General features: G+C 49.8%; 10 protein-coding genes across 10 annotated transcripts, besides 3 other annotated features; 4 read left to right on the top strand and 6 right to left on the bottom strand.

Annotated features, from left to right (window-relative positions):
* Positions 1 to 475: 475 nt before the first annotated feature.
* On the bottom strand, positions 476 to 1,396 carry NFIA_095090 (uncharacterized protein; the record flags this gene model as incomplete). The annotated part of the gene is made up of 1 exon (XM_001261785.1): positions 476 to 1,396. One exon carries the CDS (start codon positions 1,394 to 1,396, stop codon positions 476 to 478), a length of 921 nt encoding a protein of 306 aa, XP_001261786.1.
* Positions 1,397 to 4,334: 2,938 nt separating this feature from the next.
* NFIA_095080 (pyridoxal phosphate-dependent aminotransferase) lies at positions 4,335 to 5,837 on the bottom strand (the record flags this gene model as incomplete). The annotated part of the gene is made up of 5 exons (XM_001261784.1): positions 4,335 to 4,557; positions 4,624 to 4,791; positions 4,848 to 5,542; positions 5,599 to 5,640; positions 5,712 to 5,837. 5 exons carry the CDS (start codon positions 5,835 to 5,837, stop codon positions 4,335 to 4,337), a joined length of 1,254 nt encoding a protein of 417 aa, XP_001261785.1.
* A 705-nt stretch (positions 5,838 to 6,542) lies between these two features.
* Positions 6,543 to 7,065, top strand: NFIA_095070 (uncharacterized protein; the record flags this gene model as incomplete). The annotated part of the gene is made up of 2 exons (XM_001261783.1): positions 6,543 to 6,636; positions 6,749 to 7,065. 2 exons carry the CDS (start codon positions 6,543 to 6,545, stop codon positions 7,063 to 7,065), a joined length of 411 nt encoding a protein of 136 aa, XP_001261784.1.
* Positions 7,066 to 7,753: 688 nt separating this feature from the next.
* NFIA_095060 (ADP-ribosylglycohydrolase family protein) lies at positions 7,754 to 8,843 on the bottom strand (the record flags this gene model as incomplete). Its single annotated transcript, XM_001261782.1, has 3 exons — positions 7,754 to 8,305; positions 8,354 to 8,633; positions 8,689 to 8,843. The coding sequence occupies 3 exons, from the start codon at positions 8,841 to 8,843 to the stop codon at positions 7,754 to 7,756; spliced, it is 987 nt and encodes a 328-aa protein (XP_001261783.1).
* A 198-nt stretch (positions 8,844 to 9,041) lies between these two features.
* Positions 9,042 to 9,070: a microsatellite.
* A 949-nt stretch (positions 9,071 to 10,019) lies between these two features.
* NFIA_095050 (putative aldo-keto reductase (YakC)) lies at positions 10,020 to 11,257 on the top strand (the record flags this gene model as incomplete). Its single annotated transcript, XM_001261781.1, has 6 exons — positions 10,020 to 10,178; positions 10,231 to 10,309; positions 10,363 to 10,503; positions 10,551 to 10,664; positions 10,712 to 10,906; positions 10,962 to 11,257. The coding sequence occupies 6 exons, from the start codon at positions 10,020 to 10,022 to the stop codon at positions 11,255 to 11,257; spliced, it is 984 nt and encodes a 327-aa protein (XP_001261782.1).
* Positions 11,258 to 12,520: 1,263 nt separating this feature from the next.
* NFIA_095040 (hemerythrin HHE cation binding domain protein) lies at positions 12,521 to 13,275 on the top strand (the record flags this gene model as incomplete). Its single annotated transcript, XM_001261780.1, has 2 exons — positions 12,521 to 12,865; positions 12,937 to 13,275. 2 exons carry the CDS (start codon positions 12,521 to 12,523, stop codon positions 13,273 to 13,275), a joined length of 684 nt encoding a protein of 227 aa, XP_001261781.1.
* A 358-nt stretch (positions 13,276 to 13,633) lies between these two features.
* NFIA_095030 (uncharacterized protein) lies at positions 13,634 to 15,514 on the bottom strand (the record flags this gene model as incomplete). Its single annotated transcript, XM_001261779.1, has 1 exon — positions 13,634 to 15,514. The coding sequence occupies one exon, from the start codon at positions 15,512 to 15,514 to the stop codon at positions 13,634 to 13,636; it is 1,881 nt and encodes a 626-aa protein (XP_001261780.1).
* A 405-nt stretch (positions 15,515 to 15,919) lies between these two features.
* Positions 15,920 to 16,114: a mobile genetic element.
* A 348-nt stretch (positions 16,115 to 16,462) lies between these two features.
* On the bottom strand, positions 16,463 to 22,143 carry NFIA_095020 (putative pectin methylesterase; the record flags this gene model as incomplete). The annotated part of the gene is made up of 2 exons (XM_001261778.1): positions 16,463 to 21,936; positions 21,993 to 22,143. 2 exons carry the CDS (start codon positions 22,141 to 22,143, stop codon positions 16,463 to 16,465), a joined length of 5,625 nt encoding a protein of 1,874 aa, XP_001261779.1.
* Positions 17,261 to 17,335: a microsatellite.
* Positions 22,144 to 24,873: 2,730 nt separating the features above from the next.
* On the top strand, positions 24,874 to 25,730 carry NFIA_095010 (uncharacterized protein; the record flags this gene model as incomplete). Its single annotated transcript, XM_001261777.1, has 3 exons — positions 24,874 to 25,000; positions 25,063 to 25,444; positions 25,496 to 25,730. 3 exons carry the CDS (start codon positions 24,874 to 24,876, stop codon positions 25,728 to 25,730), a joined length of 744 nt encoding a protein of 247 aa, XP_001261778.1.
* A 344-nt stretch (positions 25,731 to 26,074) lies between these two features.
* Positions 26,075 to 27,415, bottom strand: NFIA_095000 (putative Pfs domain protein; the record flags this gene model as incomplete). Its single annotated transcript, XM_001261776.1, has 1 exon — positions 26,075 to 27,415. The coding sequence occupies one exon, from the start codon at positions 27,413 to 27,415 to the stop codon at positions 26,075 to 26,077; it is 1,341 nt and encodes a 446-aa protein (XP_001261777.1).
* Between the last annotated feature and the right edge of the window lie 2 nt (positions 27,416 to 27,417).

The following is a 27,417-nucleotide window of genomic DNA, read 5'->3' as shown; positions in this document are numbered from 1 at the left end:
ACTAATAAGTATAAGTATAAGAAGGATTAATTAAACCCTTAAGAATATTAGTATAGGAGCTTACTTCCTTTAACACTTTTATATCTTCTTTTACTCTAGCCCTATTCCTGTCTCACGCCTAATCCTTATATAGTTGTATCCTATTAGCATATCCCAGTCTCCCCTTACCTAATATACTGCCTGTATTTTATGCTATAACTGTAAGATATAGACTCTCCTTTTCTGCATATAATCCTCTAAGTGCTTAAGCCTACACCCTCCTTCCAATGAGTCCCCTGCCATCAAATTTCCTCGGTCACCCCTCTCCTAAGCATTACCATTGCCCAAGCATCAGCTCCTTGCTCAGCCCCCAGCCGAAGTTGCATCCATGCAAGTGCCTTAACGCCGTCTGGTACCTTCCGGGGCCCTCAGTCTCCATCTCAGAAGCCATCAAGGCGGCACTCTGCCACGACGCCTCAAAGGGACAAAGAAGAAATCATTCTCCATTTAACATAACCCTTCTTCGCCTCTTGTTTTCTTGCAGCAGGTATAGCTCAGTCTGGTATTCCTCGAGGGCCCGGTTGGCGCCAGACCGTCGGAGGTACGAGAAATCCTTCATATCTGTCTTACAGATATCCTCGAGCTTTTGAATGTCGATCTCACTCTGCCCCTTCATTCTCAGTTCAGCCCGTATGTGTCCTCGCATGTTCTCAAGCTGGATCAGAAAGTTGCAAATGTCGGTATCAATCCAGCCCAAACCGCGCAAGTTATCGCATATCTTCTGCTGGAAAGGAGCCAAGTTGGAAAGATATCCGATGTCCTCGAGGGTTTGTTCGCTGGAACGGGCCCCATCATCAAGAAGGTTTCCGCCTTCACGACCCAGTTGCTCTTGGGAGATGAATTTGAGTTTGAGGTGATCGCCTTTTTGATTGCGGGCCTTAATTCTTTCATCGGGCTCCTTTGGCTGAGTGCTGGGAGCTTCCATGATGGAACTTTTGAAGGATAAACCGTTGAGCTGAGGGATCTGACTAGGGACTCCCCATGTCACTGCTTCCCTGAGAAACTGTTGAAAGAGCTGTAGGGCATGCTCAGACACCTCAAAATCAACGACGAGTTGTCGTCCTGTACCGAGATTGGCGGCCGCTTGATCGGAGAAATAAAAGCATCCTTGGGAATCCAGAAAGGAGACCTGCTCTAGCCCTCCATATATCGTCACTTCAGATCCGAGGGTGATACAATAACTGTTGTCGAAATAATCGTCCTTTGAAGGATCACCATTCCACGGCTCTTCTGCAGAGAGTTGCCGCTGGAACGTCATCACTAAGCCCGAACCGTCAGCACCTTCAGCAAAATATGCCTCGAGAACATCGTAATGCTCATCAACTTCGCCGCCAGCAAGTTTTGCAAGTATATGCATCGCGGTCTGGCTCCTGTATCCTGGGATTATGATACTTGGCTTTCTTGCTGATTGTGAAGAATCAGGAACCAGTAGTTCTCAAAAGCCAGGAGGTTGGGAGAATTGGAGCCTGAGTCTTGCTTCACAAAAGGTGAGCTTGGTTCAAGATTTTCCCAAGACGTGTTCTTTCAGTTTTCCTCGTAAATAAGCTTTACTTGGATCCACTTTAACCAATCATTTGGAGGGGTCCCAAACAACCACGGACAGCATCCAAGCAAGAGCAGATTTGGAGTGTCCAGTGTCGAAGGAGTGGTGGGATTTTTTCGTATCTTCATCCCCCACAAGATGGATCGGCCACACCCGTTTCAGTCCCAGACGACTGGCAGCAATCTCCCTGGGGGCATATTGAACTTGCTCGTGTTGCACAGAGCGTTCAAGATCAACCAATCACCGCAGGTAGCAGGCAATCTTGGGAAGGATACAAGATGATTTCAAATTGAAACTCTAAATTCTTTCCTACAGGGAGGAAAAAATACCAAAATAATAGCAAAGTTAATTCTAAAAACAAAGAGGAAAAGTAGAATAGAATAAACAAAATAAGATGGTAAATATTACGACCAGACAAAGAAAACAATATAAACATAGGAGAAATTCATGTCATTAGTGGCAGCTTCTGTATATCGGGGCTGTTCCTGTTCCCTTGTCGGGAGAGGTAGGGCACGCAGAGAGTGGTCTTCTGCTCCGCTTCTGTGACTTCCATAATGATTACCTATTGACTTGGGAATCATCGCCGTCGAATAGTTTTCTCAATTCTCACACATGGAAGTGTACAATTAGTAATGACGAGAAGTCGTTAGCTACCCTTTATTAGTACTGTATCGGTATCTGAGGGCAGAAATTAGCAGAGAGTACAGTGTTCTGTGACTGCAAGTAGGTAAAACCCCTAAGAAACGGACATGCGCGCCACCTGGCAATTCTGGCCAGATCTTAGAACTTGATGATTATTCAAAGTTGAAGTGCCTGCGCGCGAGGCGCTATTGCAAACCCAATGAAAGCCCGAAAAGATGGGACTACGGCTTGTAGCAAAGCTGGACAGACGCGGATCAGAAAGAGAAAGATCCGCTGATTCCGCTCTATGCATATGGAAGAAGGCTAGAAGGCCATATCGTGATTCGGGGTTTTCGATAATAATATCTGAGGGGGCTCTGTCTTGGCCCGACCAATCACGTCGAAGGTCACGTTTTGATAGCTCAGATTATTTAGATTTGGCCTAGGATGAGGACCCAATGCGTACTCACTGCCACAATATAACTGCTAAAGGAACAATAGTGACGAATAAGCAACTTAGATTCTAGGGCGAGGAACCACCCACTGCTTATATCCTACAGCTACTTTCCTTAAACTCACTCGGCTTTCTACCTATTACCTTAATTCTATATTGATTTTCAATTTTCATTCCTGCTGTGCTACTCTCATCATCGCATCTCGAAGACCTCAAGCACGATAGCCACCATGGCGTTAAAAGGACGGGTCACCCCCTCGGCGATGAAGACATGAAATAACTCAACAGTATAGTTATTTGTTTGTTTCCTTTACAATGGCGCTGTCACCAGAAGCAATCATTGCTATGATAGCCCTTTTCATTACATGTGTCCCAGTCTATCGACGCATCATGTCTTATTACCAGAATAGGGTCCGACAGGGACAGAATATAATTCAAAACATAGGACCCCCTCAGCCTGAGACGCTCGAATCTATTGATCAAACACCTGTGGTATCCCAAACCTTCGGTGCAAGCCATGGCCCAAGTTTTCTTGTTCTGGTATCCATCTACACCGCAGAGGAGACTACTACCCGCACCATTACTCCAGCAAGTTACCAAATTGACGCTGTTCTCCTCGGTTCATCCACATCTGAGCCTGAGTCAATGAGTCCCTCATCTCACCACGCTGATTATCGCCTTCCTCCCCCGTTGCATCTTCTTGAACCCTTATACGCATTGCTACAACGATATGACCTCGCGATACTGCTATCACGAGCTGGAGCTAGAATATTTCTGGCCCGAAGGGTTAGTGATCTTGGTACAATTAAATACTTTGGGACTCGTTGATTGAGAGATCTTAATGCTACTCTAGGTTTCCATCCCATCAGACGAGGAAAGCCAGCGTTTGACTGGTCCTGAGGCGGATATTATTGAATTAGATGCACACGATCGCCTTGAATGAGTGGATTAAAGCTGCATGGATGGAGTTGGATGTTTATTGTGGATATATCACTGAGCGTTATGGGAAGCGATCGGATTGGATATCTGGGATGATGGATGATTACGGATATTGATGACGCAGGGATAATCTCTTGGTTTTTAGATTTCATAGACTCAAGTACTTACTTGTCTTGTGTACTTGACTAGATTATTCCACGTCTTCATTGCTGAGGGGTTGGACTGTTCTGAGTACTTGAGATGCATCCCTATGTCCATTGTCTTCAGTCTTCAGATGTCCAGCTCCAGCTTCTTACCTGAGTTGGTTGGTACCTGCCTTCCTAGTCATGTCTGCCAGTCAAGCAATACCACAGTCCCAGAGCGATAGCACGAACCCAAACAACCGACAGACCCGACGTGTCCTAGGACGCCCTAGGAATCCAGAGCATTGTTTCAGATCCCAGTTCCGCCCCCATGGTTCTCCTAGGTTTGATTGCGGGACGGTAGCGACTTCAATGCAGTGTTAACAAGGTAGCCATAGGAAGAAGTAAAACACACCCGGAGGTATATGCCATAACATAACCGACAGAGACACGGTCACACGGAAGGGATCAGGAATGGCTAAACTGAGTAGCCAACTGGAAACTACCGAAATTTCTTTAAGGTGATCCCCCTGAGCTATGATAGAACTTGATAATCCTGCGAACACCTTGTTTAGTACATAACCACCCTCCATACGAACGCGGAATCGAATGCAACCTACCTTGACAAGGCCTCTTTCAGGCTATCCTCATCTAGTGAGAAGATGACGCGGAACCAACCTGGCACCTCATTATGATAGGCATAGCCAGTCGACATCTCCACCCCAATCTGTTGCAGCCGGCGGGACAGATCCAACTCTGCAGCCCACCCGTCTTGACTGGTGACGATCGTGTCATCCAAGCACTTGGACAAGTCAATCCAGACGAAAAAGCCCGCAATACTACACGTATTAGCTTCCTACTATATTCGTTTTGGAGTCTAAAAGGGGCCGCAGGAGCAGACTTACGCGCCCTGCGCATAAGGAATCCCCGCCTCGTCCAAGGCTCGTGCCGCCAAATTCCGCTGTGAGCGAAGCAATCGGCGGCTTTTCTGAAGAAAGGACTCCACAAAGCCTCGATCCTCGAGAACAGCAGTGGCAATACTGCAGGATATATGCGATGGCCAATGGAATCGACTAGCCCACGGAGTAAGACGGTTGCGTACAGCGAGATTGAATGGACACCCACTTACCTCATCGACAAAACTGCCTGGAGGAACCTCTCATTCCGGCTAATCAAACATCCCAGCCGTAACCCCGACGCCGCGAAATCTTTCGACATGCCGTACAGCACATGGATCAAGGCTGGATCCACTCCGAGCGGGACGGGGTCGATCGACAGAACAGAAACAAAGCCACAGGTGGGATCCTCATCACCGTACACCGACAGCGCATACACTTCATCGCTGATGAGATGGATCTGATACTTCTGGCAGAACAGCAGTAGCGCCTCTAAGGTCTCGCGCGGGTAACATCTGCCGAGCGGATTGTGCGGGTTGCAGATTAGGAGGGCCCGGGTTGTTACCCCGGTCTCTCGTGCTTGCAGGAAGGCCTCCTCGTACCGAGCCACTGCGTCTGGGCTGAATTGATCGTCCCCGTGGAAGGAGGTGTAGATCAGTTGGCAGCTGGAGGGGACGCGGAGATCTCCGTTGAAGGAGCCGTAGATTGGTTGACCCAGGAGGATCCCGTCGCCAGGGTCCGTTAAGCTGAGGGCGCAGAGCGCGTTTAGGCTCGTTACGCCGTTTGCGAAAATGATGTGATCAGGTGAGATTGGCGTAGCGGGGTGGAAGTAGGTAGTAATGTGATTGGCCATGGCTGCTCGGAGACGTCTTGAGCCAAAGGGGCCTTCATGGTAGGTAAGATTCGAGTGGTCAAGGCTGGATGTTACCTGTTTACACTTGCTTAGCCAACCTGGGTTCTGTATAGTGGGTAATCTAGGCTCACCTGCGTGCGGATGTATTCAAGCATTACGTCGTGCATCAAGAACTACCACCTCATCAGTCAACATATACGGTCATGTTCAGGATCCCAGCGAGGAGGATTATATGACTGGGTACATTCTCTGCATTACGAAAAGACACAACTCCCTGCTTGTTATCTTTGTCGAAGGGGGTCTTGGGGTTCCCGAGGTAGCTATTAGCCAAGCCGGCCTTGGCATATGTTTCCCCGCGGGCAGAAAGCATGCTGCAATGATCAATAAGATGATTTTAGATCAGCTCAGGGTTTTAATCCCAGCGTGAGGGTCAGGAGTGGAAGACGCGAAGACTGGAATACATCCGACAGCGGAGGTGGGGTGTTTCGGACTTCACAAGGTCCCCGCCTCAAGCGGGCGCCAGGATGAGGGGTAACGTTAGGGCTATCCGGGATCTGACTTGCGTTCAATTGGCTAAGTACGCACTATCCAGCATACAGGATCCATGATGGACTTCGCTCGAAGCCTCGTGCTGATGTTGCTCGTGGCCTCATACCGCATTTCCAGTGAGTCCGCAATATACCGGCCTATAGTGCTTTCATTATACTAGCATCACTTGACTGAGCTTAACGGTCAGAGGGTGAATTTAATTGGCCCTGAAATATAATACATTTCTAAGCCCGCACCCAAATATCTTTCCATGGCACGACAGCATACAAGACTTGACAAACCACCCAAGGAAACCTATGGCTTGAAAACAGATTATTTGAATAGGACATGATATGCTCCCCGATGCCATCTTAGCAGTCAGCTAAGGTTGTCCCGACGAAAATATCATCGCATAGTGAAAAGACCCCCAAAGTCTCCACCGTGCGTCTTCGCAGCATAATACAAAGATGTGAGAAACCCATTACATTGCACATTGACATCCTCCTGTGCAACCACTGTACCGCAGCAGCCATTCCCGAATCTCAACATGGCCTCGCTACGCAGCTCAACGAAGAGGCGTCTGTCCCCGAGCATCCTTCACCCTCACACTTGCCTCCAGCTCTACCAGCAGCTGCAGATTTGTCAGATTACCATCCTCTAGTGACCAGTGAATGATGCTAGCACCCTTGTCATCCACGACATGTATGTCAGCCCCGTGATCAACCAATAACTTGATGACCTCTGTATCGTTAGACCGAACAGCCATGCGTAATGGTGTCGCTCCCATGGTTGAGAATAAGCTCGACCATTTCCCGCTGGCCTTCCCTAGCAGCATAACGAAGACACGTCCAGCGATGACTGGGCTCAGCAGCATTGACATCGGCTCCACACCCAATCAGCACCCTGCAGAGATCCCATTCGTGTGCTTATGCAGCCATCAGAAGCGGGGTTACGCCCTGCGCGTTGCGCTGTTCAAGGGTTGCTGGATCGGTAGCTGCTATCCAGCGACAGACGTCCTTACGTTTCCGGACAATGGCGTAGTGGAGTGGACTTCGGCCGATGTCGTTTAGTCTCTGCAGGTTTCCCCCGCGCTCGACGAGACGCTGTATCAGGGATAAGTGGTTTTCATGCGCTGCGAAGTGCAGATAGGTGCCATTGTGACGGCTGGAATCTGGCTGGAAGAGGCATCTGTATAGGGGGTCCTGTAATACGCTTTGTTGACGAGGCTGAGGCGGTAGATGTCACCGGGTAAGTCTAGCTAATTATTATGCACATTTTGGAAAGACGGGAGGGGATTGACTTGTAGCACTCACGTAGTCCACGGTCAAGAACAGTGCTAATTGCATTGAACTCTTCTTTGAAGCGGCACGGATCGACTCGACTATTGTATGAACGTCATGGAAGCGGGAAAGAAGAATGGACCTGGATAGGAATCGCTTTTGCTTTATCTTGCCCGATTGACGAATTTGACCTTGTATTTTTCTTCAACGTTTTCTATCTGTAGTTAGGCACAGGTGATCAATACGAGCCCTTGGACACATGCCCAAGGTCAGAAACTACACTACAGCGATGGAGCTCCGACTGCAACGTTTTATATCTACTTACAGAAGCGTAGCTGAATAACCTCTTCCGGTATATATTAAATTGAGTAGCCAGTATGACGCGACCGATCGTGTCCACTGAGAGATATTTGGAGCGGATATATATATTCATCGCGGGCTCCTTGCCTGACATTTGGATGTAGGGGTATAAGCATCATCACTCAGTAAGAGAACAGAGCCCTGATGCGATGTCTTCAACAACATCTTTCTTCTGTAGGCCCGCAATCCACTCAGCTGGTATCTCTTCGATTCCGTAATATGATCCTGCCAGCCCTCCATATACCGCCCCCACAGTATCGGCATCATCGCCCAGGTTGACGACCTTGACAGCTCCGCTTTTAAAGGTGCTTGTAGTAAAGAAAGCCCACAGAGCAGCCTCGAGCGTGGAAAGAACGTATCCCGACGATTTGATATAATCTTCATCCGTGTTTTCCCAATCGGTGAGACCTAAATAACGATCAAGCCGCTGCCTCACCTTAACATCTGTGAAATCAGTCCTAGCGAACTCTTTTGCAAGATCTTCCTTGCTAGAGCCATTCATAGCGCGCACAACGAGCCTGGTGTAGATCTGGCAGCACTCGGCGCACGTGGGGTAAGGATGAGTGGCATTTGAGGAAAGCGCAGCGTTGGACAATGCTCTATCCATGTCCCGGAAATACACCAGTCCAATGGGTGCAACGCGCATAAGGGACCCGTTTCCACAAAACATCTACCACTATCAGTAGTGTATCCTTCGTCTCTTGGACCATGCACTTACTTCGCGCTTCAAGGCTCTGTCGATTTCAGGCTGTCCGCCCTCGTGGCCATTCGGGTCATTTTCGCGAATGTGAGGCGATCTCTCAAAGTAGTGTCTCCATATCGTCAACGCTTGTCTGGTTCCGGACCCGATATCAAAGCATTCATCAGTAGCTGATAAGTAGCCATTCTCATGCCACTTGATATAGTTGCGGATTGCAGCCTGGGGGATGAAATTGCCATTTGAGGCAATGAGGGAGTGAGCAAGACATAGGGTCATGGATGTGTCGTCAGTCCATGTGCTGTGTTATTCATTTAGTTCGGGTGCGAATGGTAAGGACATGTGACGATGCTCACCCAGGTGGAACATCGAAGGTATCATTGTGCATGAAGTGGGTTACTGGAATGAAGCTGCCCCGTGGTTGGAATTCTACCGGCCCACCGAGGGCATCAACAACTGCCACACCAAAGATGGATCCTTTGATCCTAGACTGTACTGTCGGAGTTTCCATGTTTCGAGAGCAACTTTGGACTCTGTCTGAGCATCCGAATAATAGCCAGACAGTTATTGTTAGCCAGACGGATTTGATAGATGATCTGAGTCGACCTGAGGGTAAGGCCAGGCAGCTGTGAGAGGGGGCCTCAGCCGCACTTATACGAACATGTTACAAAAGAAGGAAGACTGTGGCTATGCAATGATGGAGCAAGGCTGAGCACTCTGAGCACTCTGAGCACTCTGGTCTAACAAGGTAACAAGCGCACTCCATATTCGATGATGGGTATATATTTTAAGAAACTCGATTGATCTGCTTATTATGTCTGAGGAGACTCTTCACTCTCGATCGATACTCGAAAAGCAAGGGGTGTCCCATTGGTCGAGACGTCTTATCACGTGATTTGTCTAATCCCATTCGATTACATAATATTTAGGCACGTGATTTTACCGTCCTCCAAAGAGCATCATGCATCCACGGTCCAATTGAACAATCAAAGCCTAGAAGCGTAAGTAGAGCCATTTCAGGCGATGGCGCATGATAGCAACACCCGCCCGTAATTTTTAGTACACGTAGTCACGTACATTGTATGAATAGTATAGAGCGCATGGTGCACAGATGTGTATAGAAGGAGAAGCGAGAGAAACGATTCTCCACTACAATCATGTTGTATCCCTGCTGTGTTGAGCCACTGCTATCATCCGTACTAGCTAGAATAGTTGTCTGGACACCTTCGCTGAGGGGTTTGATATATGTCAAATCACATACTCCGTAGGTGATCAGCGAGCTTAGCAGGTTGGCAACAAATTCAATAGTATGAACTTTGAATCAAGCCCTGAGGTGGAATCCTTTCTCCAAAACCCTAAAATCAGATCCGTTGACCCACATCCCGAGTCAGCACTACCGGAGTTACGGCTGTATCGGCTTTAAGAACAGAAGCTCAAAGGAATTACTCTCAAGATGGCCGTCAGCACTCTATATTCCCCGGAGATTAACCAGGTGATTGGCCGAATAGTACCCATTGTATGATATCACAGCATAATCTACAAACATGTCGATCTTTGGACACCGCAATTATGAGCGCTCCGCCACAAGGTATATATTCGTGCATCGCTGCGGCCGACATGAAGAGAAAGTAAGTAGATCAGATTGTGAATCAATTGTAAATCCCTCATACCCATTTCCTTAGCAACAATGGTCAAAACACTCCCCTTCGGCGACATCCAAGTGCCGTCACCCGGCTTCGGTGCTATGGGCTTAAGCTTCGGCTTGGGTACCAATCTCACTTTCGAAGAAGCGGAACCCGTTCTTATGAAAGCGATTGAGCTAGGATGTACCTTTTGGGACACTGCTGTGAGTGTCAGTCCTCCGACTTGCACACACAAAGTTTAACGTGTCAAGCAAGGTCGTCTATCAAGCTGGTGTGAACGAAAAACTGCTCGGAGATTTCATCCGGAAACACAATGTCCGGGACAAGGTCTTCAGTGAGTCGCTCTTGGTGTCTATTCAGTCTGCGTAAGTTAACAGAGCCCATTAGTTGCTTCGAAATGCGGCTTTGACGTGTTCGGCGATCGCTCCGTCACCAATTCCCCTGCTCATATCAAGCAGTATATCGAGGGCACTATCGAGCGACTTGGCTTCGCGCCTGACCTCTACTACCTGCACCGGATCGATCCTAGTACGTTTCATTCACACTTCAACTCTGCTAGACACTGATGAGGTCAGAAACACCACTCGAAGAGTCCATCCCCGCACTAGATGAGATCCGCAAGGCCGGCAAGACCAAGTATATTGGTCTCTCGGAGTGTTCGGCTGCGACACTGCGCAAGGCCAACTCAAGTGAGATTTTCATTCCTTTGTCCTCATATCTTACTAACAGATGACAGTCGCCAAGATCGATGCCGTGCAGGCGGAGTATTCTGCCTTCGAGACCATCCATGAGACTGACGGTCTGATTGACGCATGTAGAGAGCTAGGAGTAGCTTATGTCGCGTACAGCCCGCTAGGACATGGCTGGCTCGTTGACGACTTTCAATACAAGTCTCCTGATGACTTTGCTCCGGATGACTTCCGCAGGAGGAGTAGGTTACCCCGCCGGAGCTAATGCACATACATTTGCTAACGCTGATGATATAGGCCCCAAATTCCAAGGCGAGAACTTCTACAAGAACCGCGCAATCGTGGAGGAGATCAAGAAGCTCGCTGCTCGGAAGAACTGCACGACTAGCCAGATTGCGCTGGCCTGGGTCGCGGCGCAGGGGTTCATTGCTATCCCCGGTACGACTAAGGCTAGTCGACTAGAGGAGAACTGGGCGTCCAGGGATATTGAATTGACCGAGGAGGAGAAGCAGGAGATGCGGAGAATCATTGATGTGGCAAAGCCCCACGGGAATAGGTACGGGCCTGAGCATCAGGCTTTGGTTGGACATTAATTACTGTGAGGTCTAGACCTAGAGCATTTCCAGCAGTTTCTGGAGTCTTGCATAGAGCTGCAGCTCAATCACGCTAACATTAGACAATACAATGTTATTTCCTTCTCTCGAACATTCCACTAAGAGGTTCTATGGTAGATGCAGTGTTGGAAGCGCAGCACCACTATTGCATAGCAAATCCTGGTGCATAAACCATGGCATTTAGCTCGTGTCTCAAGCAAACAATAGTGTGTCTCATGTGCGCAAACTTTCTATATGAGCCCAATAGCTATCAAAGAAGAAATGGAATCTTGCGTCCATGCTGTCAGCCCTCTTGACGCAGCTTCGACCATTGTCACCATGATCGACTAAAGGAGTCGAAACATATGGTGGTGCTATAGCGGCGGGCTAATGTGGCATGTCTTGCAATAGCGGTATATCAGATTCTGCAGTCAAGTTATATAGTCCAATGGGATGTTGCTTGATACCATTGGATCCATTGGAGCAGGTCCTTCGAAGCGAAAAGAGGTGTATGTTGCTTTTGATGGTGACCTCACCACGTTAAAGCTACAAGATAAATCCTACAATGAAAATACTCCTGCCATAATTGCAAATAAAATCGTCTCTCTCCGAGAGCATGGCCTTGATCGTATGATCTGAATCGTATACCGCTAATGTTTGCCGATTTCGCCAATATGAGAGAACCTCGACCTCGATCTCGATCAATGCTGGGAATATCATGATTCTATTCGGTTGTTTGCATCACGAGGCGGTCATAGGACCCTGGCACTAGTTGTAGAATGGTCGAATCAGATGCTAGGTATTAATAACAAGACAAGCTATGTCAATGACACTGACAGTTTTCCGCATCTCATGCAAGTTTATTTATTGGCATAGCTCATATTTGCGTATCATTCCGTGGACTCGAGAACACTCCTTGATTTCTATTCATCGTTTCAAGGAAGTTGTTGGAATATGTAGAAATGTCAGTACGTCACTGTGAACAGCACTCTTAATCAATTCACCAGGACAATTCAAGAAAGGAATGCAACCATACCGACAAGTCTAGAACATGACGTGAACATGACATTCATTCCATGCTCATACTTGGTAATTCCCGCTGTGTGATTGGCCAACCTTCAGTGTGGGGCATGTGGAGATGATCTCCCCCAAGCTAGCTTACCAACTATACACTCGCATCCACCACAAAGTATATAAAAGTACTGCTACAACAGCCTCAACCCCTCGTCTTAGCACTGCCTACAACATATCTATAACTTAACCATGTTCCCCCGCTGCCTCGCCTCCAGAACAACACTCACCCTCAGACCATCCACAGTCACACCCTTCACATCCAAACTTATCCAGAACCGCACCTTCGCAATTACCTCGCCCACCATGACCCGCCTCGCAGACGCAATCAAAGACGACCACCGCGAGCTCGAAGAAGCCTACAACAAGATCCTCTCCGCCAAAACCTCCGATGAGAAAACCCGCTGGCAGAACCAGTTCACATGGGAACTCGCCCGCCACTCCATCGGCGAGGAGCTAATCGTCTACCCTCTCATGGAGAAGAACCTTCCCAACGGGAAGGAGATGGCTGATAAGGACCGCGCGGAGCATCAGATTGTACGCCTTTCCCTTTCCCTCGTCTCCCTTACCTCTTCCAAATAAAAAGTTCTTGTGTTAACATGAAATAGGTCAAAGAACACCTCTACAAATTCCAGGGCCTCTCCCCCGAGGACCCCGAGTTCGAGCCCACGCTCAAATCCCTCTGGAACAATCTAGGCCAGCACATCAAAGAGGAAGAGAGCGAGGATCTGCCCTCGTTGGAGAAGACGCTTGATCAGGACGACTCGGAGAAGCACACGAAGAAGTTCATGCGGACGAAGAAGTTTATCCCCACGAGGAGCCACCCCAGTGCGCCTGATAAGCCGCCGTTTGAGACCGTTGCCGGGTTGATGGCTGCGCCGATTGATCATCTGGCGGATTTGTTCAGGAAGTTCCCTGAGGAGTCGAAGAGTCAGTTGCCGCCTTGATCTACTCGATTTTTATGTTGGGATGTATGGGAGAGCAGCGGAGTTGTGATTGTTTGGTTATGAGTTATGATTAATGTGTATATTTGAATGCAATTGAAACACTGTGAATGTGCTTCGACAAAGTAAGATGATAAGGTCAATTATGAGGTAGGACAGGTCCCAGCCCCCTTGGACGTTTTAGATGTGACTGTCTTCTTTACGGTTGTTGTCTTGGTGCTCGTGGCCCGGGAAGTAACGGTTGCCGAAGGCTTAAGACTATTATGAGAGCACACAGTCAATTTTCGCTTGCCGAGGCAACTCACAAACAACAATACTTTTCTCCAGCCAGTGCGTTATCGACGTGAATGACACAAGAATCCTATCGCCAATTCTGGGACCACAGTTGTCCTAGGAGCACAAAAGCCTCATCCTCAAAGAACTCGTTGGCGGCGAACCGGAGCCGAATTTTGCCGTTGTCTTCAAGGGTACGGACGAGGCGGATAGTCAACTGGTCGGATGCTATCTTCCCCAGGCTATTCTTGGTGCCCTCGGTAAGCTGCGTGAGGACCCAGTCGATGACCTGGTCCACCGGCGCCGGCGGTCCTCCGACAAAGTCAAAGTCAACATCAGGGTCGCCCACTCGCGCATCGGCGACAGCAGCGATGGTCATCTCCGCGGGGTCTGTGTTATTGACACTAATGTAGGGCCGCCAGGTGATAGAGTTGTTCTGAAGCGTGAGACGTAGGCTCACGCTCGCACGAAGCACGTCGTGCCCGCAGCGGTCCCTCACAGCGGCCTTAGCGGACCCCTCGCCTGCAAGGTCGATGACAGCCTCAATACCGTCCTCTCGTATCTTTGCCGTATCGAGCGACACCCTGTACCAGAAGCGCACCGAGGCATATATAGCCCCGTCGGCTGATGTTGACGAGCTTTGGTCGCTACCGAAATTAGCGTACAGCTTCGCAATCTCCCGGAACGCCTTCTGGCTCATCCCAAAGGCTGCGACCTGCGCCGCGCCTAGAATATCCGTATAGTCGGTGCGGTTCTCCGTGACTGTCTTGCTCCACTTCTTCGGCAGTAACCGTCCGTACTTTGCTTGCTGCTGGAGAGCCTCGAAGACAGTCGGCATAGAGCTATCGTCTGTTTCCGACGCCGCCTGTGTCAGAGATGGTTGCTCGCAATAACAGGGCGGCGGAAGGTTCAGGCTGCTCATAGAAAAGACAAGAAACAGATATGAGATAGGCCGGCCGTGAACTTGGACCGTCTTGTACTGAAATCTCAGAAACTCCAGCCTCATGTTCAGCACTCGGTGCCAGTAGTCTGGCAGCGGGCGCGACTCAAGGTATGCCGGCAGCGCGAAGCCCAATTCCCCCGATTTACTGGTGATCTGGGTGATGTAGTCGTTGACACTCTTCTCAAACTCGACGACACTCCCGAAGCCACCAGCCACGCCAGTCTCCGCGCTTGGATCCCTAACATTGACAGAGATCGAACCTAATAGTTTAGCGCACACAAAGTGTAGCTCCAGGATCTCTTCAGTCATCGTGGCCATGGCTGGCCTACACCGGACTGACACCTGAACCAGAACCACGGCGACGGGTTCAGGAAATTGTGCCGGATCCGTAGTGCGATAGAAGGCGAGCTGCAGATTACCTGCGATGACGAGCTCCTCGGCGGCTACATCAATGTATACCATGGGGTACCACGGAAACTCCAGCGATTCCATGCTCAGCCTGACCTTGAGGAACGGTACTGGACCAACCTCCACCTCAGGCAAGCTACTCGGGGGTACCATAAGATGTGCAAAGGACGCCTCAGAGAACCCAAACGTGAGTGCATTCACACTATTGTCACCAGCCTCGGTATCTCTAAGAATGTTGCGAGTGACGGCTGCGACAGTTGAGTCCAGCTTGAGAAGCTCGACTATGATCAAAACATGCTCGTCGTCTGAAAATCCTCCGGCAGAGAAATGAACGTTGTACGCCGAATCAGGAAGCAGACGCGAGAGGCTCCAGGCTCCCTTGGTGGACGGCTCCTTGTCGGGCACTACGGCGAAGATGCCGTTGACATGGTCGTCGTTTGGCTTAGAAGTCAAGGACACACGAATGTCATGATTTCGTTTGTCGGCGGCTCCGGTTATAGTCATGCGCACTGCGGAGAAAAGATATTCGCGCTGGACATTGAGGGGCTGCGGGGGCGGGTCAAACCATCCCTCGGCTTTACCTTCAAAGCGAAGAGTTTTGATGATATGGTCAGACATTGTTGCTGATTGTTCTGCCAAAGAAAAGAAAAAGCTTGTTGATGCTGATGGCTGTCTTCGCTAGCGAGGGATACGGACTACACACAAACTGAACAACCTCCTGCCCCTATTTGCGAAGGAGAGGCCTATTGCGCTGAATCAATACAATCGAAGGCACGTCAGCTGCCGCTGGCGGATTGAGAAGACACCATGGATCCTTTGGTCCATGACTTAGCAGGATTCCATGACTATCTTTGTGGGTAATTATGTAGGACTTGGATCCTCGGTTCGCATAATTTCGAAGATTCAAACCTGGATCTGTCGCCAGGTCTGGACCATCGGCCCCCTCCAATCATTGAAATAAGTAACACTGGACTAGTGAAGACCCCAGTGGATGGCAGTGAAGTTGCCGAGTAAAGGTACCAGGCCGAATTCGTCCCATAGGTAGACAGCCATTTCCTCAATGTATAGGGGTGGACTTTTCGAAAAGGTGATCACGGAGGGCATCGAGCATAACCGGCCGACACGGATGGGGGGAGAGCTTGCGGTGCCGAACAATCTTATCTTCCTGCGTATTTTAGTGACGGAGTGTTCACTACATTTTGCTGCCTGGGCCATCTTTCCTTGCTGCATATCATATGGACGATCATGTTACGCTGCCAGGAATCGAGGTTCCGAGCCATTTTGTGCTGGGCTCTTGGCTCGTCGACGTCATGGTGTTGTGGTTTATATTTAGAGTTGTAATAATACAGGAACCATGCAGCTTATGCTTACTCAAGCACAGAATCGTTTCGTTCGAAGAAACTGGTCGCCGAAACATATTTTAAAATACAATCTTGCCAGATAAAGAAAAGCGGGCTCGAAATCAACTCATTGTATATACAATATAGAACCCGATTTCGGACTCTATATTTCAATGCAATTAAACATTATGTCGAAAGGTTCGATAAAGTAATAGGTTAAGGTCAATTAGTTGGTAGGACAGGTCCCAGCCCCCTTGGACGTTTTAGTCACCGTCTGCGTCTGCGTGACTGTCTTCTTTACCGTTGTTATCTTGGTGCTCGTGGCCCGGGAAGTAACGGTCATCGAAGGCTTGAGACTATATGTTGTCGTCTTCACAACCGTGCTGGTAGGAGTGGCGAGCGTGACGGTCGAATGGATCGTCGAGACGGTCGATTTAGTCACGGTGAGTGTGCTCCGAGGGAGCGAAACGGTCGATTCGATCGTTGTTGTCTTTAGGCTGGTGACAGTCTGAGTTGCGCCAACCATGGTAATAGTTGATGTCTTGGTTGCGAGCGAGGTAACAGTCACCGTGGTGGTAGAAGCCTTGAGGGTGGTAGTCTTTCCGATGGTTGAGATGCTGGTTTGTGTGACATAGCTGGTTACCGCTGGGATGGTGCTGGTCGTGCCCTTGGTGACTGTTGACAGGACGGTAATAGTGCTAGTTGAGGCTGGGATTGTCGTCGTCTTGCCGATTGTCTTGGTAGTGACCACAGTGATGATATCAGTTGGCGCAGGAAGTTTGACTGTCGACATTTTGACGGTTGTTGTGAGCGTGGTGTAGTCGGTGACAGTCGCAGCGGCAACAGCGCGAGGGATTACACTCCGCTTCACCTCTGCGGCTGGAATGCAGTCAATCGTAGTGGTGATAGTCTTGGACTTGGAGACCGTGGAGGTAACGCTAACGGTGCTTGTGGTAGCCTTGGCCGTGATAGTGGTTGTGCCGCCAGTACCCCTAGTGACAGTGACGGTCGACGTTACCTTGACTGTTCTTGGTGTTGATGTCGTGGTAGCAGTCGTTGTGCTCACGGCAGTTGTTGTTGTTGTTACTGCTTTGGCTGTCACCGTGGTGGTCACGGAAGAGGTCAACGTGCTCTTGACAGTGACGGTAGACGGCGCCTGGGTAGCTGTTGCAATAAGCGTGGTAGTTTGCTTCACCGTACTCGTACTCGTGCTTAGAGCCGGTGTAGCAGTGAGGCCGACATCGCTGGTAATGACAACCTTTTTCGTGATCGTCACTGTCGGCTCAGTGACAATAACCGTGTCCGTGACGGTAGTCTTCTGCGTCGTTGTCTTGAAAGACTCGGCCGCAGTCAGAGTTGTACCCACATCTTCCGTGACGGTATACTTGGCCGTGGAAGTCTCATCAGTCGAGGTCAATGTCGTGTACACAGTCTCCTTATCCGTCACGGTCATTGTAGTTGTCACAGTCGAGGGTGTAACAACGGCACTCGAGGTCGGCGTCGCTGAGCTCACAGGCACACTTGTGCTGATTGCAATTCCAGGAACGAAGGGAGTCCCGCTGACATGAGTGAAATCAATCCAAGATGTAACTGCAAAGAAACTTGACAACTGGAACTGAGAAACGCCGCTATCATCCAACTGAGTTGCAAACGAGGCACGCTGAGCAGTCGACGCGCCAGGCCCATAGTTGCCGTACTCACCGAATACCACCCCATCGGTGTTTGGGGTACTCGACGACCACTGCTCCCATCCGGCCGCCGTCACACATGAATCAAGGTACGAATCCACGTACGCCACGCGAGCCAAAGAGTTCCATGGTCGGCCGAGCGAGATATCGGACATTGTCCCGGCACCAGTCGACGGAACGATAGTACATTGGTCGAAGACGAACCCAGCTGCACTTGTATTTGTAGACCGCTTATCGGCCGTCAGATTGATGCCGTCCTTATTAGGCGCAATGGTCGACTTGAGGAAGTACCCAGCCCCAGATCCCCAGATCATATCGATGTTCCCCTCAATATAACTGTTGCTGGCGAACAGATATCCATTGATTAGGAGCGCATCCTGGTTCCCTTTCACCTGGCAGCCGTACAGGGAGGCGTACTTGCTTGACTTGACCGCGAAACCGAGCGATGCATAGTTCTTGGTTGCACCAAAGTTGTTGACAAAGTTGATGTTGATAGCCTGGATGTAGTTGCCGGTGGCATAAACAGTGGCACTATCCGAGTTGGACTGGTCGGCCTGGGTATCGACACCGGCGTTATACTGGATAGTGACCTGGTTGCTGTTGTAGTCGAAGGTCGAGGTTGAGTAGCCGATGAGAATCGTGGTTCCAGAACGATTGAGCACAAGCTGCTCCTCGTAGATGCCCGGGTAGATGAATACTGTAGGTGCCACTTTACCTGAAGTGGGCAGGGCGTTGAGCGCACTCTGGATAGTGTCGTAAGTAGTAACATTTCCAATCGACGTCTTCGACACGATGTACGCTCCAGCAGGAGGAACAGTTCCATCATACGGAGTCGGAGAAACAATAGGAGTAGCGGTCGCTGTAGCCGTAGTAGTCGGGGTTCCAGTCGGAATAGTAACAGCGTCCCAGTATGTCAGATCTATCCAGTCAGTCGACCCCATGACTGATTCAAGAGTGTAAGTGTCCGAGGTAAGCAGAGTACAATTCCCAAAAGCCTGTCGAGCAGCTGCATTATTCTCCCAATTACCCGGGCCTGAATTGTTGAATTCGGCGAATGTGATGTGGTCCGTACGGGGGTCGGTGGCACTCCAGATCTTCCATCCAGCGGGCTGGATGATATCGCTCAGGTACGAATTCTTGACCACCACCAGGGCATACGCCGAGTACGGACGACCAAGGTACACGCTCTGGGTTAGATCGACTGTTGCACCCGGAGCGGCCTCAAATGTGCACTCGTCGAATATGTATCCACCGACAGCAGAAGAGGATGCTCGACTCTGCGCCGTAATCGCAGATTTTGCTCGTTTGGCGCCGATGGTGCATCCCTTGAAATAGGCCTTGGAGTATCCCCAGATGAAGTCGATTGCGCCCTCGATATAGCATGATTCGTAGTACTGATATCCGGCAGTACTGCCCGTCAAGAGAGTATCTTTGCAGCCGATAAAGCTACAGCCATAGAAGCCAATTTGTGAACCATAGATCGAAGCGGCGAGCGTCACGTAAGACGATTGCGATCCATCCAAGTTATCGCTGTTGATGATGTTTATGTTGTACAGCGCAATCTTGTTGCTGGCGGTCGACAGGGTTGCCGTCTCCGCGTCAGAGTGACCCGTTGGCAGTGGAGACACAGACAGGCCGCGGGCAAAAGTGATAGTAACTTGATTGGTGCTGTAAGTCTCGCCAGGGTTTCCAGACTGGTAACCGATGATCTGAACAGGCCCCTTCCGGTTGATCGACGGGACCTGCTCGGTGTAGGTGCCAGGATACATGAAGATGACCTGGGTCGAAGCGTCATTGGGCAAAGCAGCCAATGCATCTGTCAAGTTGCTATACGATCCGTTCACCGAGCCCCCTTGAGAGACAATGAGCGCGCCTGCTGGGGGAGTGGTTCCGCTGGTGGGATGGCCCCACGTTGCAGTTGCGGTGGCGGAGGGGGTAGCAGTAGAGGTAGGAGTGGTAGTGCTCGTGTTCGTGCTGGTAGATGGTCCAGTAAGGCTATAGGAAGGAACATAGTTATACCCTGTCATGTCCAACCAGGCTGTATCTCCAATCCAGGACGAAAGTGTGTACGCGCTGGCAGCATCTGCAGTCAGGTTGGTCGCAAATGACGCACGGCTGGACGACCATGCTCCAGGACCCGAGTTGTTGTACTCTCCAAAAGTGACATGGTCAGTTTGGGGTGCACTGGTAGACCAGATACTCCATCCGGCGCTGTTGATGTGCTTATCCAGGTAGGAGTTCATGTAAACGGCGATACTGTACTGAGAGTAAGGCCTGCCGAGGTACGTTTGACCAAAAGTGGTACCGTAGGTGTTGGTGTAGGTCACATAGCAACTGTCAAACACGTACCCTCCAGCGGCAGTGGAAGAGGATCGACTCTGCGCGGCGATGTACGCGCCTGCGGTATTCGATGCAATGTAGCACTGGTGAAAGTAGGCAGTCGAGAAACCCCAGATGTAATCGACGGATCCTTCGATGTAGCAGTTCGAGAAAACTTGCGTTCCCTTGTTCGCCAAGAGGGTGTCTTGGTACCCGATGAAGGAACAACCGTATGCTGCCATGTTCGAACCGTAAAAGTCTGCAGCCAGGGCAGCGGTGTTCTTGGTCTGCGGATACGTGTTAACAAAGTTGATGTTGTACAGCGCGAGACCAGAGCCATCCGTCTTCTTTGCATAGATAACTGGAGTCTTTTCATTCTGACCTGCACTGGTCAGGACGCCGTAAGAAAACTGGATAGTAACCAGGTTCTGCGTGTAATCATTCTCAAAGGAGGTTTCACCACGAAGGGTAACCTTGCCTGCGCGCGTGATGGAAATCTGCTCGGTATAGGTTCCAGCCTTGATGTAGATGGTGTATGCCTGGCCATCATTAGGCAGAGCTGCGATCGCCTGGCTGACATTGGCGTACTGACCAGCAGTGGGATTCTGGGAGACAACCAGTGTGGAGAACGGCGTGGGTGCGGTAGACGTCGCAGAAGCAGTGGAAGATGTCACTACTGCAGTCGATGTAGCCACTGCAGTCGACGTGGCAACGGCGGACGATGCGGCCACGGCTGACGATGAACTCTGAATCACGTCCGAGTTTACAATGTCTTCCAAAACATCCGAGTATACCCAGTTGGTAGACGAAGAGGCAAATTGCGGATATACACCCGCAAATACCTGGTCTATGGAAAAACGGATCAGGTCCGACGCACCCATCAGAGAAATGTACTGCGAGCGAGAGGCCTGATTGCTGGAATAGGACCCCGCTCCTGTGGTCCCGTATTCCCCGTAGAAATTGAGGGTGTTCTGAGTTGCCGTGTCGACATGCACACCTGTAGCAGTAATCAGACCCGCGAGGTACGTGTTCCGGAAGACGACGACAGATCCTCCGCCATTGTTTGCTGCTGCCAAGTAGACGTTCTTGTTGCTCGTGCCAGATTTCTGCTGGACCGAACAAGAATCAAAGACGACGGTCGAGTTGTACAGGGTGGTTCCCGATGTGTAGCCCTTGTTGTAAACAAGAAGGGCGCTGGACCCAACAGGTACGATGGTGGTGTTGTAGATGTACAGAGTGGGATAGCTGTAGATTACCTTGTCCAGGGCCTCGATATAGCTGTTGGCGATGATACCTAGTCCCAGATTGGCGGTAATACCTAAGCTTCCTGCAGACACAAACTGGCATTGGTAGAATGCATTCTTTGATCCTCGGATGGTGGCCGCCCCATAGCTGCCCGTCGCGGTGTTTACAAAGTTGATGTTGCTGAATGTAATACCGAGGACGTTGACAGAGATGACGAGAGGGCTAGTGGCAGAGATGGTGACCTGATTCTGCGCGTAGTCATTCTCATTGGCAGTCTCGCCAATGATGGTGACCGAGGGTGTGGCAGAGACGGTGACAGCTTGTGTATATGTTCCCGCTTTCACGGTCACAGTAGGAATCCCTTGTTTTTGAGCATACGCGATTGCATCGCCGATTGCAGTGAACTGCCCGGAGCTGTCGGTAGCAACAACAACCACTGAAGACGAGGCTAGATGGGAACAATAGTCAGTCCGATGTCCGTTAAAAGTCAAAAAGTCCACCTACTCGGAGATGAGAGGGTTGTAGTCGATGCAGTCGAAGAAGCAGCGGCAGTGGCTGCAGCAGAAGTCGATGCTACAGTCGCGCCAACGGTCACATTTTGGGCAACTGCTAGGCTGGCTAAGCCAGTCAGGCCCCAAGCGTGCCAGAAACGCATTTTGACAGAGCTGAACAGACCCAATTCTCAGGCCCTGGTCCAGGTAGGGAATATTCTCTCCCTGAGGCCGCTGTGGTTAGCTGAGAAGGATGTGTTACTCCTATATATCCCAGCGCAAACAGAGTTTACGCCTCTCATCGTTGCCATCTCTGTTACCCACATATTGATAGGTACGGAGTAGGGCAAGCCCTCCGGGGCCGACGGCCAGAAATTCGCCGACCCTTGGAACTATCGACGCCTGCTCCGTCCGTCATAGTTGGGGAAAAGATAAGCGACGCATTAGACTTGCAGTATGGTAGTTGTCGAAGAGTCGTCACTGGATTGAACTTGCCATCAAGAAGTCCATAGTCTGGCAGGATCTAGACCAGGCCCGGCTGATGGAAATGGTCCCAGCACGGCATTTTTCCAGTGGCTCGGTGTACTTCCAGCTCAACCAGAGAGCCAGAAAGGCAGTGGTCCGTGTGGTTTTCCATCAAGCCTTCAGGAAGCAGTGAGTACCGGGAGCTGCCAAACCACGTGGCACAGATATTTGAGTGTCAACCCAGTCTGATGTTGAAAAGATAGATATTTTCCGTCAATCACAATGAGCGCCTTGGGAACTGGTGAAGTGACAAGGTGAGCTTAGCCGAGCACTAGTCTAGAACAAGCAGTTGTCCCGAGGATCACAGAGCTGAGGTTTTCCAGCCAATCATCAGGGTTACCGCAGTGTGGGAATGGAGTCAGGTACGGAGTAGTTATCAGGATTTATCAAAGCCGCGTATTCTTTTATTATTGTTGTCGGCAAGTGTAGCCTTTGTTGTTATCTGCCCTGGAATGGAGTCGTCCGAAAACCTGTCGCCTCTTCGCCCACCTGAAGCATCGACTTTCGGCCGGAGTAGACGGCGATTTTGAGAACCGTCAAGTGGGCTCATCCTGCACTAGTTTTCCTTTTGATTAATCTGTAAAGCGAGAAAACCGAGACTTCAATTCGGAAAATATTCCTGCCGGAAATTCTTAAAAGTTAATGAGGGAGTGAACGTGATATCAAATCTCCTTAGCCGCTTTTCAATGTGCTCTGTAGTTTACTCATATTCGGCGCGTAGTCTCTATAGAATTCTGGAGAGCATGATTAAACTTATATTCTATCTAGTCGTATCGCCCCAGAAATTCAAAGATCGCGAATCCAAGTGATCGGTTCGCAGATCAGCGCTGATCAGGATCCGCAAAGCTCGCTCCGCACTCTGGATCCTCTCACTCACTACTACATGGATGCAGATGATTATATCCCTACATGGTTAGAAAATGTAAATGTCTTCAAGGCAATACACAATGATTTCAGACTCAACTTTAATTGAATCGCCCGACGGTCGGCGTCTTGTCCTACCTTCATGCTAGTAACAGCGTTAATGTATGTCTAGCCCGCGGATATATATTTTGTCGGACAGAATCACTATTGGAAGTCAGGGGTCCTCAGTTGAGGTTAGTTCTTCGACCAAAGAGAAATACAGGCGAGACCATAGACAACATCCATAGGATCATATTCCTCACTCGTCCGTTGTAGCTGTGTATGTTTTGTGGCTCTGCTGTGTTGTGACATGAATGCCCCTCAATTTGCAAAACTTTGCTTACCTTCTGGAGTAATTTTCTGCCAAGACAGCACTTTAACAATAGATTAAAAACGAAAGTGCATGCCATCGGGGACCAATAATGCTGTTTGTTCCTGTTTCACGGCCTCAGGAACCCCTGCTAGGCTGTAAGCCAGGCCCACAAAATGACTCGCAAAAGTCGGCTAAACGCATATCCATGCTGAAAATTGCTTCTTAACAATCCGCGTTTCCTTCATTGGATATGCATCATACGTTTCGATTTACAGGTTTTTGCCTTACAGGCAGACTCCTTCGCAATCAGATATCCGTCGAGTGGGATTGCTGCTCAATCGCCAATCTTTGCTTGAAAGTCGAGTAATGGGATAGATTGCCTAGCAAATCAGCATCGAAGGATATATTGCTTGCCCCACAAGATCTTTCTTCCTAAGAAATACTTCAGATTTCCGAGAATAGCAACCAATCGTGCCTTGGATAGCTCTGATTGCCCTCTAGCTATCTTTACTAGCGTCAGCAAAGTCCAAACTGTTAGTCTCGTACACCCGTCTATGGCTGCCATCCTGAACCAGGGAAGCTCAATTTGACTGAGTCTGAAACTACTTTCTATATACCTAAAACATATAAAACGATGGTATTGACCACTACGGAAGATTTGTCGAATGGCACAATCGCTGTGGTTGATGAGGGAGTCATATTGATGATGGAACATAGCCGAGGCTGACCCTGTCTGGCGCGGGCCAGACGCATGCTAGACACATGCTAGCAGTCATTATTAATCTTTATTCATTTACTTTGTACAACAAAAGATTCTCTTGATAATGAAACACGGAGGACTTCATTGGACGCCAGAGCTATTGTCCAATTAGGTCATGGCATGGGGAACAGTCTCGGCCAGCATACTTAATTTGAAGCGACAGGGATTAGCCAACGGTCGACAGGGTTATCCTATACCGAGAAATCTGTTTTTCTAATCCCTGTTGATTCTGTTGTGCCTCGCTTATGCCGTCTCCATGCTACACCCAAGGCCAGCAGGGATGTCAGACGAGGGGCGGGGGTATTATTAACCCCCCTGTGCCTCTCTGCGACAGTTTCAATTTCTCCAGAATTCATTTTGTTCACAGAGATAGATACTACTCAAATCATCAAAATGGGTGACGCAGACGCTCTTCCAGACTATGTCCTTGGCCCCAACGCCGTCTTGAACGACAAAGACGCTGCTTGGCGCCATGGCGCGCCTCCGGATTACTCAAAAACAAGGGCATTTTACGAAGAGAGTAGGCAACACCCTCAAGGCCCATGTCATAGATCCCTATAGAACTAATCATACGCGCCCCAGCAAAACAAATGACCCACCAGGCAGGCAGCCTCCCCGACCTCGTCTCGAACCTTGTCAAAAACTGGGAGATCGAAGCATCCTTCAAGACCTCTCTCGACGACTGGCGCACAATCGACCACAGCAAATATACCTTCTCGCTGAACGGCGGACCTCCCCAGACAGGCGACCACATGCTCCGGGTGGGCACTTACAACGCTCTCCTTACATCCAGCTCCTACTACGATCCCGAACATAATGATTTCTCGACGAGTCACAAGGCGTTTAAGCGCATGATGCCGACGTTTGCATGGGAGGTCTTGGAGGTGTATAGCGGGCCTCCGGTTGTGATCTTCAAGTGGAGACATTGGGGGTACATGAAGAATGATTATGTTGGGTATAACAAGTATGTCTGCGTTCCCGGATAATGAAAGATGGATACTAATCAGTGTTCCAGTCGAGGAGAAAAGGTTACTGTCAAAGCGCATGGTGGTCTGATTGATATCCAAGGCATCGTCGTTGCCAAGGTCAACAGTTCGCTGCAGCTTGAGAAGATTGAAGTTTGGTTTGACCCTATGGACATGTTCCGCCAGATCGCCCGCGAGGAGAAAGTCGAGGGTGAGAACAAGGAGGGAGTAGATGCAGCTGGGGCCGCTGCAGGCTGTCCTGTTCTAGGCCATGGGACCGTCTAGAATGAGCAAGTTTCTGATGGGTGGGACGAACGAATGGACCAAATGATGACAAACACTGCGAAGAGGTGACTTGATCTAGGCACTGATAATGTCTCTGTCTTATCCTTTCCCTATACTAAATGCCTCGGAAACAGCCCGTGTACTCTACAGTATCGATGCTGCAGAGACTAGACTCGCAGTCTCATGGTTCTATGTAGAACGTCATGCGAAGTCTGAACGGTTCCCTCCCGCTTTCATCAAGTATAAGTCTATATGGAATTCCGTAATAGTAGTGAACATGGCAAGGATATACATGAGTGTAACTTCGCTGCTGACACGCATATATATGGACGGTTATTAAGGCGTCAGCCAACCGCGGCCTCCACAAGGTGAGCCCCAGCAGAGGCATAAAAGTATCCAGTCACGAACGCCAATGCAGCGATACAAAAATAAGTCCAAAGGCTGGATGAAATGTGGAACACATCAATCATTTTGACTGTGTCTGAGATACTCGACATTGTTGAGACCGTGGCGACTTTCGCAAAAAGATCAAGCACTGACTGGAACAGAAGTCGGGCATGGCTGAGAGCAGCATGTGAAATCCTATCGCGAATGATCGTCTTTTCTGGCGAGTGGACAGGATAGGCTTGGGGAGACTCTGCTGGGTACTCTAACAAGAATGCTTTTGCACAAGATGCTGCGCTTGCAGCGGCATAGTTCTGCCATCTCTTGCTCTTATGGCAATCGGCATAGTCACAGACCCCCTTAATAACGACGGTAGGGAAATGCATCCACACCCCAGCTGCTTCCATCTCGAAGCCAACAATACCGTCGCTAGCAGCCAACTCGTCGCGCTTTTCACCGCACATGATGACGCTATCGCCAGTGGCTATCGGCCCAAAATGGATGGTCGGAAGAGGAACTGGTGATGACTCATTCGAAGGTTCTGCCCGTACCCGCATCAATTGTGTCGCATCCTCAAAGCAACCTAACTGTTCGCAAGTTGACTTGAAAGCCTGGTGACAAAACTGTTTCCTATTGCCAGAGCTGCTGCAAACATCGCATTGAACAGGGCTCCGATGTTGATGTTGGTAGGAAGGAGAGAAAAGCCGATCTTCTTGCATTCCTGGGTAGCCGAACTGCCCTTCTCCAAGGATGTTCAGGGCCAGAGTCAAATTGTCGACCGTGTTCGCTAAGAGACGCTGGTATCCCCGTGCAGAGTACAGCTTTTGTATCAGGGCTTGGGGTTTCCCATTAGGCTGAACCCTGTTCCCGGTGTTGAAGGCAAGGGGATTGAGCTTGTCGAAGGCTAACGCATTACTTTCGTCGTATAACAACAGCCCGGTGCTGATAATCACATCGCCGAGAACTATATCATGCCCATCCTGAGTGTATGGAACTCCCCCACACACTCCAACGACTAGCCCTAGCTTTATACTGGGGTAGCTCAGCACGATACTTGCCGCCGCGGTCGACGCGTACAGCTTTCCCATTGCCGGCATATGGACCAAGACGACATGGTGATGGCCAATCCTCCCTAATGTATACTTGTTCTTGTCTTGCGGGTGTGATGCTAAGTCGGTGCCGCTGCCACGGTCGAATATCTCGTCGAATGCAGTTTCCACCGCTCGTGCCTCATGCGGCAGGGCACAAATGATGGCAATAGTAAACTGTTGCCGGCGTACCTGGCGGGAACAACGAGTCATCG

This window comes from Aspergillus fischeri, genomic scaffold, assembly GCF_000149645.3.
Source record: "Aspergillus fischeri NRRL 181 1099437636262 genomic scaffold, whole genome shotgun sequence".
In the NCBI taxonomy this organism is placed as follows: domain Eukaryota; kingdom Fungi; phylum Ascomycota; class Eurotiomycetes; order Eurotiales; family Aspergillaceae; genus Aspergillus; species Aspergillus fischeri.
Note: the sequence above shows the minus strand (reverse complement) of the source record. Positions and strands in the feature narration are given on the sequence as shown.